Source organism: Enhydra lutris, unplaced genomic scaffold, assembly GCF_002288905.1.
Source record: "Enhydra lutris kenyoni isolate GAN:26980312 unplaced genomic scaffold, ASM228890v2 scaffoldscaffold37, whole genome shotgun sequence".
Classification (NCBI taxonomy): domain Eukaryota; kingdom Metazoa; phylum Chordata; class Mammalia; order Carnivora; family Mustelidae; genus Enhydra; species Enhydra lutris.
Genome location: NW_019154121.1, coordinates 21,158,446 through 21,173,203, shown reverse-complemented (window position 1 = coordinate 21,173,203; position 14,758 = coordinate 21,158,446). Strand labels below are relative to the sequence as shown.

The 14,758-nt window shown below is 45.5% G+C and overlaps 1 protein-coding gene across 1 annotated transcript in view; it reads right to left on the bottom strand.

Moving 5' to 3' along the window:
• LOC111154485 (teneurin transmembrane protein 4) overlaps positions 1-14,758 on the bottom strand; it is a 373,890-nt gene that overhangs the window by 97,154 nt on the left and 261,978 nt on the right. Inside the window, exons 13-14 of the mRNA XM_022514097.1 lie at positions 12,415-12,441; positions 5,028-5,174 (exon numbers count right to left, since the gene is read on the bottom strand). Of these exons, the coding sequence (XP_022369805.1) occupies positions 5,028-5,174; positions 12,415-12,441 (174 nt within the window). The remainder of the gene's footprint in view (positions 1-5,027; positions 5,175-12,414; positions 12,442-14,758) is intronic.

The following is a 14,758-nucleotide window of genomic DNA, read 5'->3' as shown; positions in this document are numbered from 1 at the left end:
CTATGGCTCCTACCTTCCTTTATGTACACTTGAATTATTTCCCTTCTAGCAAGGAGCATGGGACAGTTTGGGATACAAATTTCAATCAAGAGATGAAAAAGGTCAAAATACACTATTATATGCAGAGACACATTGTGATCTGACGTGAAATAAGTAGTGTGTAAAATTTCATGAAGAGCGTATTCCAATTTTTTAAAATATTATTTATATATGGATATGTGTATATACATTTATCTATCATAAATATGCTTCTGTGCTTCCAGGCAGTACGGTGCAGGAGAACGGGAACTGACCCTTGCAGGTGAGGGACTGAGGCTTAGAGAGGGAGCAAACGGGAGAGCCAGGGTTGAAATCCCGGCGGTCTGGGAAGAGATCCTGCACTTTTCATCGCTGGGCTGTGCTGCCTCTTGGGCACAGTGAGCCCACCTGCCATCCTCACAGCGTGACCCTGCAGGGCAGGCATTCTTATTCTCACTTTACAGACCCTTCACATGTTTGGGCCACAGTTTCACCATCTCTAAAATGGGCAAGAAACGAACATGCCCCATCAGAGTGTCTCTATGTCACAGCTGAGAAGACACATGCCAGCACTTCAGGAGGTTTTCACAGACCAAAGGACACGAAGGAGGCACATCTCCTTGTCAAGTGGTTCAGGGCCTCTCTGCCCACTGGCTTTGTTGGTCCCTTACTGGCCAGTGCTCTGGTGACATGTGGAGGCACGTAAGGGTGAGGGGAGCCCTGAGAGAGGATCAGCGGACTGGGGTGGGGGGTGGTGTCACTGAGTCACAGTCAGGATCTGTGTTCTGTTTTCAAATCTACACAATCACCACGAATGAAAACAAATATCGCTAAACCCAACTCAGCCATACTGTTAACTTTTTTCCTTTTTTGTCTCACAGTTTAAAAATACTGCAACAGCATTCTTAATGAAGCTTGAAATTCAGGTTTAATTTGGAAAGGACTGCTTTAGGCCTAGCAAAGTGGGAGAGAAGAGAAGCCACCAGTTTCCAGATAACTTGAAGAGCCAACGGTTGGCTCATGAGTCTGAGGTCCAGACACACTGAAAAGCTCTAATGTGGCCAGAACCTCACAGAGGATGGCAGTTTCTGCCACCTCCCAGCTGTGCAGATTTCCTCCTCATACAGAAACAGGAAGGGTAACACCGCAGCCATCGAGTCTGTGGAGTGGATGCACAATTGCTTTGCAAACCGTAAAATGACACACGAGTTATCATTCTTAGCCTCTGTTCGGCTTTGGGAACTGTGGCAGCTCCTTTAAGTTTGAGGAAGTACTCGCAGTGCATTTCTAGGGGGAGGATGAACCACTGTAAGGTAGGAGAGCTCTGGGGACACAAAGGCGTGTGGAACGGCTCAAGAGTCTTGGGTCCTAAGTTCAGGCCATGGCACTGACGTTGTGTGTGACACTGATGTGTGTGATGTAACATGCCCTTTCTACAACACGCAGAGGGTAGAAGGAGGGAGCCAGAGTCCCTGTTCTGTGTCTTTTCCAGTCCTGTTACTCGACATTCAACTCTGGTAATCCCTGCTCCAAGCTGTAAGCAGTAAGAGTCCCCCAGCTGGATTTGAGCACTTTCCCCTGTCCCTGACTTCATCTGTGATTATGCTGTGTCTCACATCATGGCTAAAATAAAAAAATTTATTCCATTCTGCCTCCACTAGATTTAGTTGTTAGGAGAGCAATTTCGTCCAAATGACTGTGGGCTTCCTGAGGGAGAAAGATCAGGCCATGTTCACTGGTTCTTTATATCTCCTCAGAAAGGAACATGGTGCCTTGTGGACAGGAGGAGCCCAGCCAACGTGTGCTTGACCGAACTGAAAACAGCCCAGTCCTAAATATGGCTCACCCCTGTGAGCCTGCCCCATTACTCCCTCCATGAAAACTGTCCCTATTTGGCACAGAGGAATAGGCCAGTGAGGATAGCCTTGCCCTCTCTAGTGCTTGGGACAGTCTCCTCTTTACGGTTGTTTCATCTGTGCTACCCTACAAATCTGGGATCCTGTGCACCATCCCCTTGGCTCCCCCAATGGGTGGAGAGCCCGCCGAATTGAGAGGACCGTGGCTGAGACATTTCCTCATTTTACAGTTAAGAACCCCAGGCTCCCCTATCGATCTGGTCTCCCCAGGTAGTTGTCTTTCCAACCATGATGGTCCATGGATGTCTTCCTGGCTAGACTGGAAGCCTCACAGGACAGGGACCATATCACAGTTCCCAGCAGGATACTCAGGCATTTCATAATATTAGTTCAATGAGTGAATGCCCCTTCCCCATGGCAATTCTCCCCCTGCAATGCAACTGCAGGCTTCTTATCTCTCCCTCCAGACTGTGAACTGCACAAGGTACAGGGACTGTGTCTTATCTGTCTCTGAGGTCCCAGGACCCAAAACGGGGCCTGATGCAGAGCAAACATTCAGTTAATGTTTGTTGAGTGAGTCAACGAACTCAGGCTACAGTGCTATCACGTGGCTTTGCTGAGAGATATGGAAAAGTTTGTTCCAGTCTATAAAATGCTCCATAAAGGCAAGAGGTGTCATTTCCTGCAACTGAGGATTTTTTGATAGTTCTTTTTTAGTCCTTCCTGGTTCATCCATCAAAATGGCTGGAGGAGACCCCATTTCCCCAGGGCCTGAATTAACCCTGTTTCTTAGGATGGGAAGCTCTTTCACTCACCAGAGCCGTGGGGCTCTGGGCTCCTGCGTGCTCATGCCCTGTGAAACACTGGTGACTTCTAGCCCCGGGAGAGCTGGCTGAAGGATGGCCAACAGGATACACATGTGTGCTTCACGCGAGGGAACAGGGGAAACTTCTTCCAGAACCTATTCTTGTATGTGTGCCCTTTCCCCACATTTCTCAAGGCCACTCAGTTCTTTGGCTGCCCAGATGTTCAACAGCTGTTTGAGGGCTTTGGCCAAGACCCTGCCTTCTTGACAGGGGAATGACTTCATAGTGCAACTCTGGTCCCCTTTCCTTCTAATTACATGAAGTTATTGTTGGTCATGAGAAATGCCTCTACAGGCAAAGTGAAGAAGGCTGAGGAGAGATGCAGATAATTTAGGCTGACATCTCTTTCCTGTGAAGAACAAATATTATTACACTTTTTCTTGCCTGAAGACAGGGATGCTTGGGGCCCTAGCTGTGTCTTGCTCTGCTCTGCCCATGATGATCTCTCTGATCAGAAAGTCTTTTTTTTTTAATAATAATCTTTTAATATTTTAAAAGATTATTTGTTTATTTGACAGGGTGAGAGAGACACACACGAAGAGAGGGAACATAAGCAGGGGGAGTGGGAGAAGCAGGCTTCTGGCCGAGCAGGGAGCCCGATATGGGGTTCGATCCCAGGACCCTGGTATCATGACCTGAGCCACAGGCAGATGCTTAATGACTGAGCCACCCAAGCGCCCCAGAAAGCCCTTTCCTTTCCAAGAAATACCTGTCTACTCAAGTATCACCTCCCTGGTGAATGTTTCCTTGCTCCCACACCAACCAATATATAAGTCTGCACAGAATTCACACTGTCCACTAGCCCTTCACTGTGGGTTTTTCCTTCCCCACCTGAATTCCTAGAGCACAGGAGAAGATTTTGTTATCTCTGTGCCTGGCCTAGGGCCTGGCCCCATAGGAGGAACTGTGGATATTTATGGAGTATAAAAATTAATAGACTTGGTAGGGTTCATGTTGATGAAGGGACATTTCAACCCTGCAAGGTCATAAGAGGAGAACTTGGACCCACTGTTTCTGCCGAGATACCAAGGCTCAATCCCATGAGCTCCTCGTGGACAACTACTCCACGGGGCCCAGACCAGGGCGCATAGGCCTGATCACCTCCTGGAGGCAGGCAGCAGGTGGATGGACCGAAAGCCAGTTAGACCAAGCTCGGTGGTCTGAAGTAGCCCTTTCCAGGCTGCTGGAGACGATAGAAGGTAAACGAATTAGAATAACCACAATAAACACCTGTGGACTTTTAATCCATATGGCACTCTGAGATCACAGAGTCATTCTAAGTAGAAAATTCCCAGAGGTTGGTGTGCTGAGTAGGTGGCCTGCTGATTTCCTACTCTGTGCCGTACGCTTACCAAGTCCCTGCGCATCCATGTTTAGGTGCTGCGTAAACACATTAGGACCAGGCCAGCTGTCAGCCCATTGTTAGAAAGGAACGGTTGACGGTTTCAAATTTTTTTCATTTCTCTATCTTTTTAATCTCTCCTACTAACCCCCTGAGATTAGGAGAGTCAGGAAGAATCAATCTGTCTTCTAAGGGAGAGTAGAGCACATTGTGATAATATTTATTAAAGTAACACAACAGAAGAAAGAAGGCTAATGCTAGGGCCAATCTGAAGATTGGAACGGTCCTCATGATCTAATTGCCCATTGCGTGAATAGAGAGTGTGAGGCCCAGAGACATCAAGTAACTTGCTTAGGGATACACAGGGGATCAATAGGGATTGGAACCCTGGTCTCTTTTCTCCCAGCTGAGAAATATTCCACAAGACTAGGCCTCTCTTCCTTAGGGTCTGGACTGTGCAGCACTTGAAAAAACCCAATTAACTAAGACCTATTCTAGGAAAAACCCCCAGGACAGAGGTTGTGGGGGCAAAGGTGGCTTGGTGGGGGTTACTATCAGAATCAGGGGAGAAGGCATCACAACCGAAGGTAACTCAACCTGCCTCTGCGGGAGAAGCATCCTTTCTGCTACTTTCTGTGACACAAAACTGGACGGGCCTCTTCTTGTCCATTTCCAGTGATGGAGATTGCACACCTGTGCCAGGCAACACATCCCGCTATTGAATTGCTAGAAAATTCTTTCTTCCATATGCCTTATCCTCTCCACGGCTGTCAGATGGCCATTAATTTAATTTCTGTTATTTCATTTAAATTAATTAAGATGGAACAACTAGAGACATGTACTCATTCCTTCCATCACATGTGCAGTTTGATGCGCATCTGTTGTCCTGGACCCCCGCCCGACCCCTGCCCAAGCTGCACGGCGTCCCTAGGGCTGGGGACCTACCTCCATCGTTGTCTTTGCCATCACCGCAGGCAGTTTCCATGGACGTGTCGCAGCCCGCTCCTCTCCAGCCCAGCTGGCAGACGCAGTGCCAGCCATTTAGGTCCAGGGTACATCTGCCATTGCCGTTGCACAAGCCAGGGCAACCCTCTGCAAGGCAAAGCATATAGCATGGAGCTCTGACCGTCCGCAGCCACCTGCAGTCACACACACTCGTGCTCCACCTGCCTGCTCGGGAACTGTTCTCAGGTCCACCAGCACATCGACGCCCTCAGCACCCCGGGAGGCCTGAAACATCCCCCTTGGAAAAGTGATCAGGATTCCCAAGGGGAAGTCTGTGGATATGAGCCTGAGGGGTGACTGACGGAAACTTCTGCCTGATCCTTGCTCCATGTTCACTCTTGTGTGTTTTTCCCGTTTCTAGGGGCTGTTTGAAACAAAGGAATCACCTCTCCATTTACTCCTTATGTTCCCTCGGCACTTCTGGGTCTCATTCTAGAAGGGCTATCCTTTTTACTGGGGAAAGTACTATTGTACTGTTACTTGTACTGGACCCTAGGTTTTTCATTTATTTTGTTCCATTTTCTCCTGAACAACTGTCTTTGCTTTGAGGAAGAAACCTTGGGTCTTCTCCTTCCCATCTTCTCTATCGCAACTAGGAAGAGGGTTCTGCACGCAGAGGACCCTGACGACTGCCATAAGAGAGATGATCTAGGGCTGTCTGGGACTGCAAATGCAGCTATGGGCAGGCTGCCCTTCCCCAATTTTGTTCATCTGTCTATCCGGGTGCCTGTCATGTATCAAGCACCTTCTCTCTCTGGGCTAGCACGGCAGGTAGAGAGATGGACAAGACCTACTTCTTATTCTTGGGGGGCATGCAGGCTACCAGAGAAGACAGATTTGTATAAGCAAAATATTCCACTGCTAAATGCTCTTGGGGAGAGGTACACAGTCTGCTGGGAACCAGATATGGGAGGGGCCATTGTCTGAGGGAACCTCGGGTGACGGCATCAAGAAGGGTCAGGCGATGTTTAATTCCGCCGTGGTCCTACTTTGCCCATATCATAAGGGAGGGAATTATCCTTACCAGTCGAGTAGATTTACAGGTTTTTTATTACCACCCTTTTGAACCCTTCTCTTTGAGTTCATGGCTCAGAAATCTATGTCTGAGAATCTGTTAAATTACATGGTTCACTTCAGCCTCTCTTTGGCCCTTGGTTTTCATTCAAGTCTTCATAACTCCTTCCTCAGAGAGGCTACCAAAAAAACCCTCAAAACAACAACAACAAAAAACCCCCACAAAACCACCTTTCATTGGCCTGCCTTCTGTGTCTTCTCTCTGGCCCTATGCAGTCTCAGGGAAGGGTATGGATGTCAAAGTCATCTATAAAACTAAATTTATTATGAGCAGCAAACTGCTACAAATATGGCTATAAAGTAAATTTTCTGCCACAAAATAACTGAAAATTGACCACTTATTCTTAAAGGGGACAAGGGTGAATGTAGCTGTCCAATACAAGATGTAGGCTGAGGCAGGGATGCCCTGAATGACCCACCAATTAGAATATAAAAACTTTAGTGTTTCAAGGCCTGTTAGTAGTTGGCTTTTATTACAAAGTAAAAGAAAAGAACCTGTTCATTTGTATTTGAGATGTTCAGACAGCAGCCAATCAATCACTCTGGCCACCTGTTTATCATTCAAAGGAAGAAACAGTTATTGACTGTGCACTCCAAGCCTAGCAGGGATCCTTGCAGAAGCCTATTGGGAAGGGTGGGAAGCCACCAGCATGGCTCCCCGCCGGTGACAGGGACAGCAGGTGTACAAGCATAGGGACAGTGCTGTGGCATGCAGGTGATCAGCCAGGCATCCGGACCCGGCTCCCAATACCAGCCACCCTTCCTGGTCCAAACAATGAGAGACCCCCTTTCCCCAACTAGTCCCATTTAGATGTTTATCCATCCAGTGGGACGGCCTTTCAACGGAGCCTCATTTGTATTTGAAATCAGTCTTGGAGGAAGGAAGTTGAGCCCAATTGTTAAGAAGGATAGTAGATTGCTTTCTCCTGCTCCAAGATGTAGCCTCCCATCAGCGGCAAAGAGTACAAGCCTGGATGCCTTACCCACCTGGTTCACCACTCAATTTCTTTGAGCCTCAGCCTACTTATACAATGGGGTTGCTCAAGGGATTAAATAATATAATGTATGCATGATGCACAAAGTCTGACCTATAGCTTAAAGACAGTATATGAGTCTTCTACTGACTTTTACCTCCTATTTTAAGTAGAAGGCATACACTAGCATGGATTGCACCCATAACCTTACATAGACTCACAGAATGGCAATATAGAGACTTGAGGCACTTGTCTAGGTCAATGTCACCCAACTTTGTCTGTGAAGGCTCAGATAATAAATATTTTAGGCTTGTGAGCCATAGCGTCTCAGTTGTAATTACTCAAATCTGCTACTGTAGTGGGAAAGTAGCCAGATGTAACATACATCAATACGTCAATGAATGACAGCTGTGTTCCGATAAAACTTTATTTACAAAAACAGATGATGGGCTAGATTTGGTCTCTGTGCTGTAGTTTGCCACCTGCTGGTTTAGAGGCTTCAGGACAGCAATACAATGACAGTTGCCATCAACTGAGGGTCTACCATGGCTTGCCACTGTGCTAGACACTTCACATAAATTACTTTTAAAATAAATAACTTTTTGTTATTTTTCAGATCCTGATTCTCTAAGGCAGTTCAAATTTTACACCACTTAATCCTAAATTGTAAATTAAAACCACGTGCGGTAACACAGTGTGGACTTTGGAACTGGGCAGACACCTTTTTACTACCCACGGGATGACTGGCAAATCATTTAACTCTCTCTGCCTCAGTATTGTCATCTATAAGATGGAGGTAATGTCTAATTCAAAGCGTTGCTGGGAAGATTAATGAGATAATGCATGTTAATTATTTAGCATGGAGGGTAACCTAAGTAGGCATTCAATAAATGACGGGTGCTATTATTATTATTGAATTGATTTGTCTTAATGTTGCATAACTTCACCAAGAAATTCACAAAACCAGTAAATAACCTTCGTGAGTCCCAACTGTATAAATGTCTGGGTCAAGAGCTATGGTCCTCATAATACAAACCTTGCCAAAAAGAGCTGAGACGAGCCCAACAACATGGTCATGGGGGTTAACATGCAGCTCAGTGGGAGGCAGCAAGATGGGTTCGAGCCCATGAGTCCCAGCCCAGGGCCACTACTTCATGCTTTCCTAGTGCTCTGTCCTCCTTGGAAGCAAGTTTCCCAAGTATATGTAAATTATTAATTTTGTAATTAGTTTAATGTCTTATTCCCACCATTAGAATATAAACTCTGTAAAGGCAATGTTGGCTTTAATCCAGCGCCTTGCACACAGCAGGTACTCAAAGGGTATTTGTTGAATCAATGAATGAGACAAGAGACTGGGTTCTAGTACCTGCTGCCTAACTTGTGGGATCTCTGCAAAGTTACTTTTCCTCTTTTGGCCTCAATTTTCTTATCTAGAAAATGAAGGTTCAGACAAGATGATGTATTAGGTCCTTCCAGTACAACTGACCCAAAAGAGAGGCTCAAAACTTTAGTCAGCACCTATAGGATGCCAGGGAGCGATGTTCATTCCAGGGCATACAGAGATGAGATACATCTTCTGCCCTCAATAATTTTATACTCTATTTACCTATATCTTACTTTGTTCCAGGAAGGACTTGCAATGGGTCTCATACTCTCAAGCAATACTTCTCAAAGTGAATTTTGCAGAATGCCAGTTCCATGAGGTCCTCAAAACCAAGCTTCTGCGGTCAAGTAAGTTTGGAAAATATTTTATCCTATAATCTCACTCTAGAAAGTCACACTGAACATTAATACCTTAAAGGCTCCGAGGGTCTTCCAAGGAAGAAACCTGCTTATTTGATCATCAGGACAATTTCCAATTTGACCTCAGAACTTTCTTTCCCCTATAACCACTTATAATAATGGGGAAGATTCCATTCCGCAAAGCCCTCTTTGGGAACCCCTCTCCGGTGAGCTCGTCTTAGCGCACAACACCGAGTGCACACATTCTGTGCTGCTCAGAGACCTCCGAGGGGGCGTGTGTTCTCAGGGAGGGGAAGCTCTCTATGTGAAATCACAGCAACACTTTAAGTATTGTTAGTTTCCTCAAATGGACCAAGTTAGACCCTGGGGATCTGCACTGTCCTCTCCATTTCAGGGTTTCAGAGGGACCCTGAGTATTTGTGGGTTAAATGAGGATTGCTCTCAGCCAGCAGTTTCTTCTGGAGTGATCACACCCCCATTAGCCAGGATGAGGCAGCCTCCTCTGGGGTGACTTGCTGACTTTCTTAAAGCAATGTGCCCATCCTTACCCACCACTAAAGCTCATTAATTCTACAAACTCTGAGACTCATCAATAATTCAGAGAACCCAACTGACATTAACAATCCCCTCTGGAAGGACTCACATCAGGCATTTGCTAGAACCAAAATAATGTAATTTCAAGGTTTAGAGAAGGCCTAAGCTTTTCAAAAGAAAAGATGCCCTTTAAATGACAAGGGACCACTTTATCTTCGGCCTTCTGTGTAAGCCTATGAAGAAGTCCCCTTGAAGCCAGCATCAGGTATGACAGGAAGGCTTTCCAAATCCTTGAAGACAGTTTTTAGTTAAGTGGCAAAGGAGCTGTGTATTAACCCTATCCTCTACTGGGACTTCCCATTTCTTTATGGCTCTCCTTCCAGTCCTCTTGTACTTTTTCATCCCTACAGTCACTTCCCTAGACAAGGTCACCATCATCTCCCACTTCCATGATGCCAAGAGTTTCCTAATTGGTCTGTTTGCCCCCCAGTGCTCTCCCTCAACTCTTTTTTCCCCACTACGGCCAGACTAATCCTTCCAAGTCACAAATGTCATCATCAAGCCACCATCCTGCTTTTAATAACCTTTAGTGGCTTTCTCATACGCTTCTGCCTAAAGTTCACAATCTTGGTCTATAAGGCCCAGCCTAAATTGCAGGGATCTTCTTGCTAGGTGACCCCTGGACATCTCCCATCATAACCCTCATCACACTCATTGGAATTGTTTTATTAGTGTCTACTCTGCTAGACCGCAGCAATACAAGAATAGGAAGCATTTCTGTTGTGTGGCATGCACATTTTCTGGCGCTTAGGAGGAGTTCAGCATTATCTGTTACGTGCATGTCGCTTCTTTAGTATCTACTGACACAAATGGAAAACAAAGAACAAAAGTTGGCTCATCTCTGCTGGCAGGATACTCTACTCAGGCAAGTCCTAAGTCTACACAATATAGGTCTCTGAAATCTTTTTTTTAGGATTAGAGCCCATTATACCAGAAAGTCAGCAGGATGGGCACCTGGTTCAAACATAGATTTTGGTTAAAAAAAAAAAATTGTCTTTTAAAGCAAGTTATGATTTATTGGCCTAATCCAAATAAAGGTCTGGTGATATTTTCTGAACTAAAGATCAGAACAGGTGGTTTGAGGGAGAATATATATCACTTCCTGGTGAGGGTGCCAGTTTGGAAGGCATGGCTTGGAGGAAGAATATCGGAAATTATGGGACATTCCTGGTGAATGATGATAAAAGACAGAATGTTGGAAATACGGATTGGGTCAGGAAATTCAAACTCATGGCTCTGGCACTCACTACAAGGGTGACCCAGGGTGGGCTCCCCAACTTCCTCAACTGCATTTTCCTTTTCCAATAAAATGAGTATAGTTATATCTGCTCCCTTAAAAAAAATTCAAAGAACTTGCTTAAGACTCACGGATATGAAAAAAATTCAGACAGTACGAAAAAATTCTACCAAAGAGATGGGTACATTATTAAATGTAATCCATACTGAAGATTCCTCTGATAATGATCATGTGTGAGATGCCTATTTTAAAGAGGCTCAAAGGGACTATGCTCTCTTGCCGGAACGACTACATTCTCAGCTGAAGACCAGCATGTAAAATGCAAGGAACCTTGCTTCTCAACACCAGGCGTCCGTCTGATGGAACCCATTAACACCTTTCCTGTACTTGGCAAAGATGTTCTGATTGGAAAGCAGTCAGTCATTTATGTTTCCCCCAAACCCATTCCATAAGTTTTTGAACAGCTGTTGCTATCTCTTATTAAAAGCCAATTTAGCCATTTTCTTTCCAATTTCAAAAATGACTCTGGCTAATGAAGTTCTCCAAATTAAGGGTGAGGATAAGAATATGATGATAAAATAGCATCACTAATGTTTTTTGAGCATTACCCCTGCCTATTTGCTAAACACGTTACATTCATTATTTTGCTTAATCCTAATGCCAACCCTATGAGGTAGGTCCTGTTACCAAGTTCATTGTACAAAGACTCCCAGGTGAAGGGAGGTTAAGTAACTTGCCCAAGGTCATCCAGTTCATTACCTGGTGGACTTGGGATTCATTGTCAGACAGTCTGACAAGGAAGTATTTTTCCTTAACCACTGAGCACATACGCTGTGCCAGGTGATAAGTTAGGACTTCAGGATAAAATGATGAATATTGTAGGATATTTTTCCTCAGTGGGGTTGGGGTCTCCTCAGGGCAGTTGTGAACCCACATATAGGTGCACACATATCTGACCTTTCCAGACTTATTCTTAGAGGAATCAGACCTATTTGGGTAAATGGGGCACTAGCTAATTAATAAAGATGTTGAAAAGGGAATTACTTTGCCTATATGGAACACTCCTCAAACATAAACCTTACCAAACTTGGGCCTTCTCTGAAAAGGAAAAAAAAACAAACACAAAACAAGCAAACAGACCACCCACTTCTCAAGGTCAGGGGTCTGTGTCCCCAACTGCCCAGAGCCTGTCACAGCACCTAGCACACAGCACTAGTACTAGCAAGTGCTTCATATGTGGTTGTTGGATGAATGACCATGACAACAGTCATGTAATGTAGTTGTTCATACTTCTGAGCTTACTCTGGAGCCTCTTCTTTTCTCAGGCCACCCACCCTGGTCCTCAGTATCTTAATTCTGATGGACTACGGGCTGTAAGGGATTGGCAGGGTGACAGAAGATGGGGCAGAACAAGTGAGGGGCGTATGTGTGCACGTGGAGGGAAGGACAACAGCACGATGGTAATGTCACAGACAGAGTGAGCACTTTAGGGGGAAGAATGACGCTCCTGGTATATCAACTACCTCGTGACCAAAAACCCACCCTTTGGGGAGCAAACGCTGGGACAAAGCTGGGGATGTGGCAGCATCTAGACACCATGCTTCTGGGGTGTATATACATTGCTTATATACACATTTCTTCTTTTATGCTCATACACAAACACACACACAAAGACAATAGGAAAATAGAGGAAGGAAGACCATACCTTTAACTACCCTATCCAGATAGTGCGCTTGGGGAATAAAAGACAGGACATTTAAGGTAGGATCAAATAAGTGCAACACTGCCTGCCACGTACGTAACCATGCCAGGTGCCCAGGGGACCGGGTGGGGGGATGTGCCCCATGTTTGGGACAGACCGGCCATGGTGGGGAAAAATAAAACCAAAGACAAGATGACATGAGAGAGAAGGAGGGAGAGCAAGCACATTCTCCAGGAAGGGTCAAAAGGAACTTCAACTCATTCTATGATCCAGGGATTCGGAAAGGTCATCATGTATAAGAAGACATATGGCTAGGGAAAACAGGAGAAAAAGGAGGATAGGAAGGTGTAGACATGGCCATGCTCCTGCTCTGTCATGGGTATTCAACTTTATGGAACACTAGAACTTGCCCTTTGTCTATCCAGAGGAGCATGCAGCTTCCGTTTGGGGGAAGCAGCCATATTAGAGCAAGTGTTCCCCGTGTGGGCAGAGGTGCTTCCTGGCAGCTGGAACTTAGACATATGCAAACTTGGGATCATCTCTGATACGCACGAGGGAAGTAGACTGAGCCTTTGGTCAAATATACCACCAGATTATCTGTTTGCCATTCTTGAATTTTCCATGGACACATGTGTCCACACAGACTCGAATGCAGAATGCTTGGTGTTCTAAGTAAGAAGCATTTCTCCTTGGTTCATCTTATGGAGAATGTAAGGTTGGGTCAATGGATGTCACTGTGAGAAACAAGAAAAAGAGAAGAAAACCTGGCCACTTCTCAATGCTTGGTAACTCAAAAGACAGAATGGTGTACGGTTTGTCTTCCAATGGAGGGGTTGCACCCAAGCCTTGACTCACTCAGCAATCAAAGGTTTTGCTTCTCTGTGAGGATGGGTGTCAAACATTGTTCTGAAATAAACCCCACGGTGTATCCATGTGGCTGGGTCTTGAAAGCAGAGCAGCCCTCTTCGTTCCTGGCATCATCAGTCAGTAGTGCCGTCTCACCTTCCCCACCTGGGCTCCTCGTAGCCACTGGGGGAGCTTCCCTCCCACCCCTTTCTCTACAGCTCCCATGAGGGCTCCCACAATGGCTGGACCAATGGCCGTCTCCTGAAAGGCATGATGCTTTCTGCCAGGGGGGCCTCCATCCTCAGTTTGATTGCACACATGAATCCAAAGCCCATAAGTAGGACTGGACTGCAATGGTGGGGCCTTATGTGGAAGCCCTAGGGTTCTAGCAACTGAAAGAACATTCTTCCTTTCTTCACTAAAAAAAAAATATATATATATTTTTTCAGTCCTCTGGGTAGAACAGACACTGTTGCTGGTCATCAATATATATTTGCCGCAAAAGATGGGTGGATGAGAGGCTATGTGTCTAGTTGAGGTTTCCATGTGGTCTTTGTTTCTAGATGAAATATGCTCCTGGAGGCTGCACAGCCAAGTGGAAAATTGGGAAGACGAGAATTTAACTGGGCCTGCGTGCTTCCCCTTCATTCTTATGGAGTCCATGAGAGCTCAAGACAGAAGAAAAGAAAGTGGAAGAGAATGGCATATGAAAGCAAGAGTGTATAAACAAAGTTGGAAAATGCTGAATAATGAAAGACAGTGCTGGCCCACAGGTAGCACAGCCCAGGAAGTGTCTCTGGCTAAGGTGAAGACTCTTGATTCTTGGTTCATCTGTCATGCCTGTCTTAGTCAAGTTGTTCATCTCATTTTTCAGGGTGACCTAAAAATCTCTTAGACATCACCTCCCTTGATATGTCACCTGAGAACAATAACACACAGGGTCTCCTGAACTTCTTGGCTCAGTTGGTGTTCTCAGCTTTTGGATCTGTTGAGTTGTGCACACAGTCATGATCACAGATTGTTGTAATCACTGAGCCCAGCTGCAGAAGAACTGGAGCTTCTCTCACGGGTTGGAAAGGATGATGAGGCTGGCTCTGGTGGTGAGGACAGATTATACCTCCTCTGCAGGCTAGACTCCCCGAGCCTAGGGCTGACTTCACAGAGCTCTCTTTTAATGCATTTTTGCCATGTCATTTTTAAGAAATGAATAATAAAAATCTCTATTAAGTGTAAGTATAGTAATACTCTAATACCTTTAAAAAATGCTTCCTAATTTCTCTAGATCATGGGCAGGAAGAGCAGATAGTGGAAGTGACTGAGGCAGACTCGGGTTACAGTGCTGTGGGTTTCAGGAGATAAAATGGGCATTCAAAACTCCAAGCTCTGGTTCCATAAACCACTGTCACACAGTGATCCTGAGCCACACCATGAGTCCAGAAGCTGATAATTGTCGGTCAATACCAAATCCAGGAGTTTTCTGCAAACAGAACAGGGCTTCCTT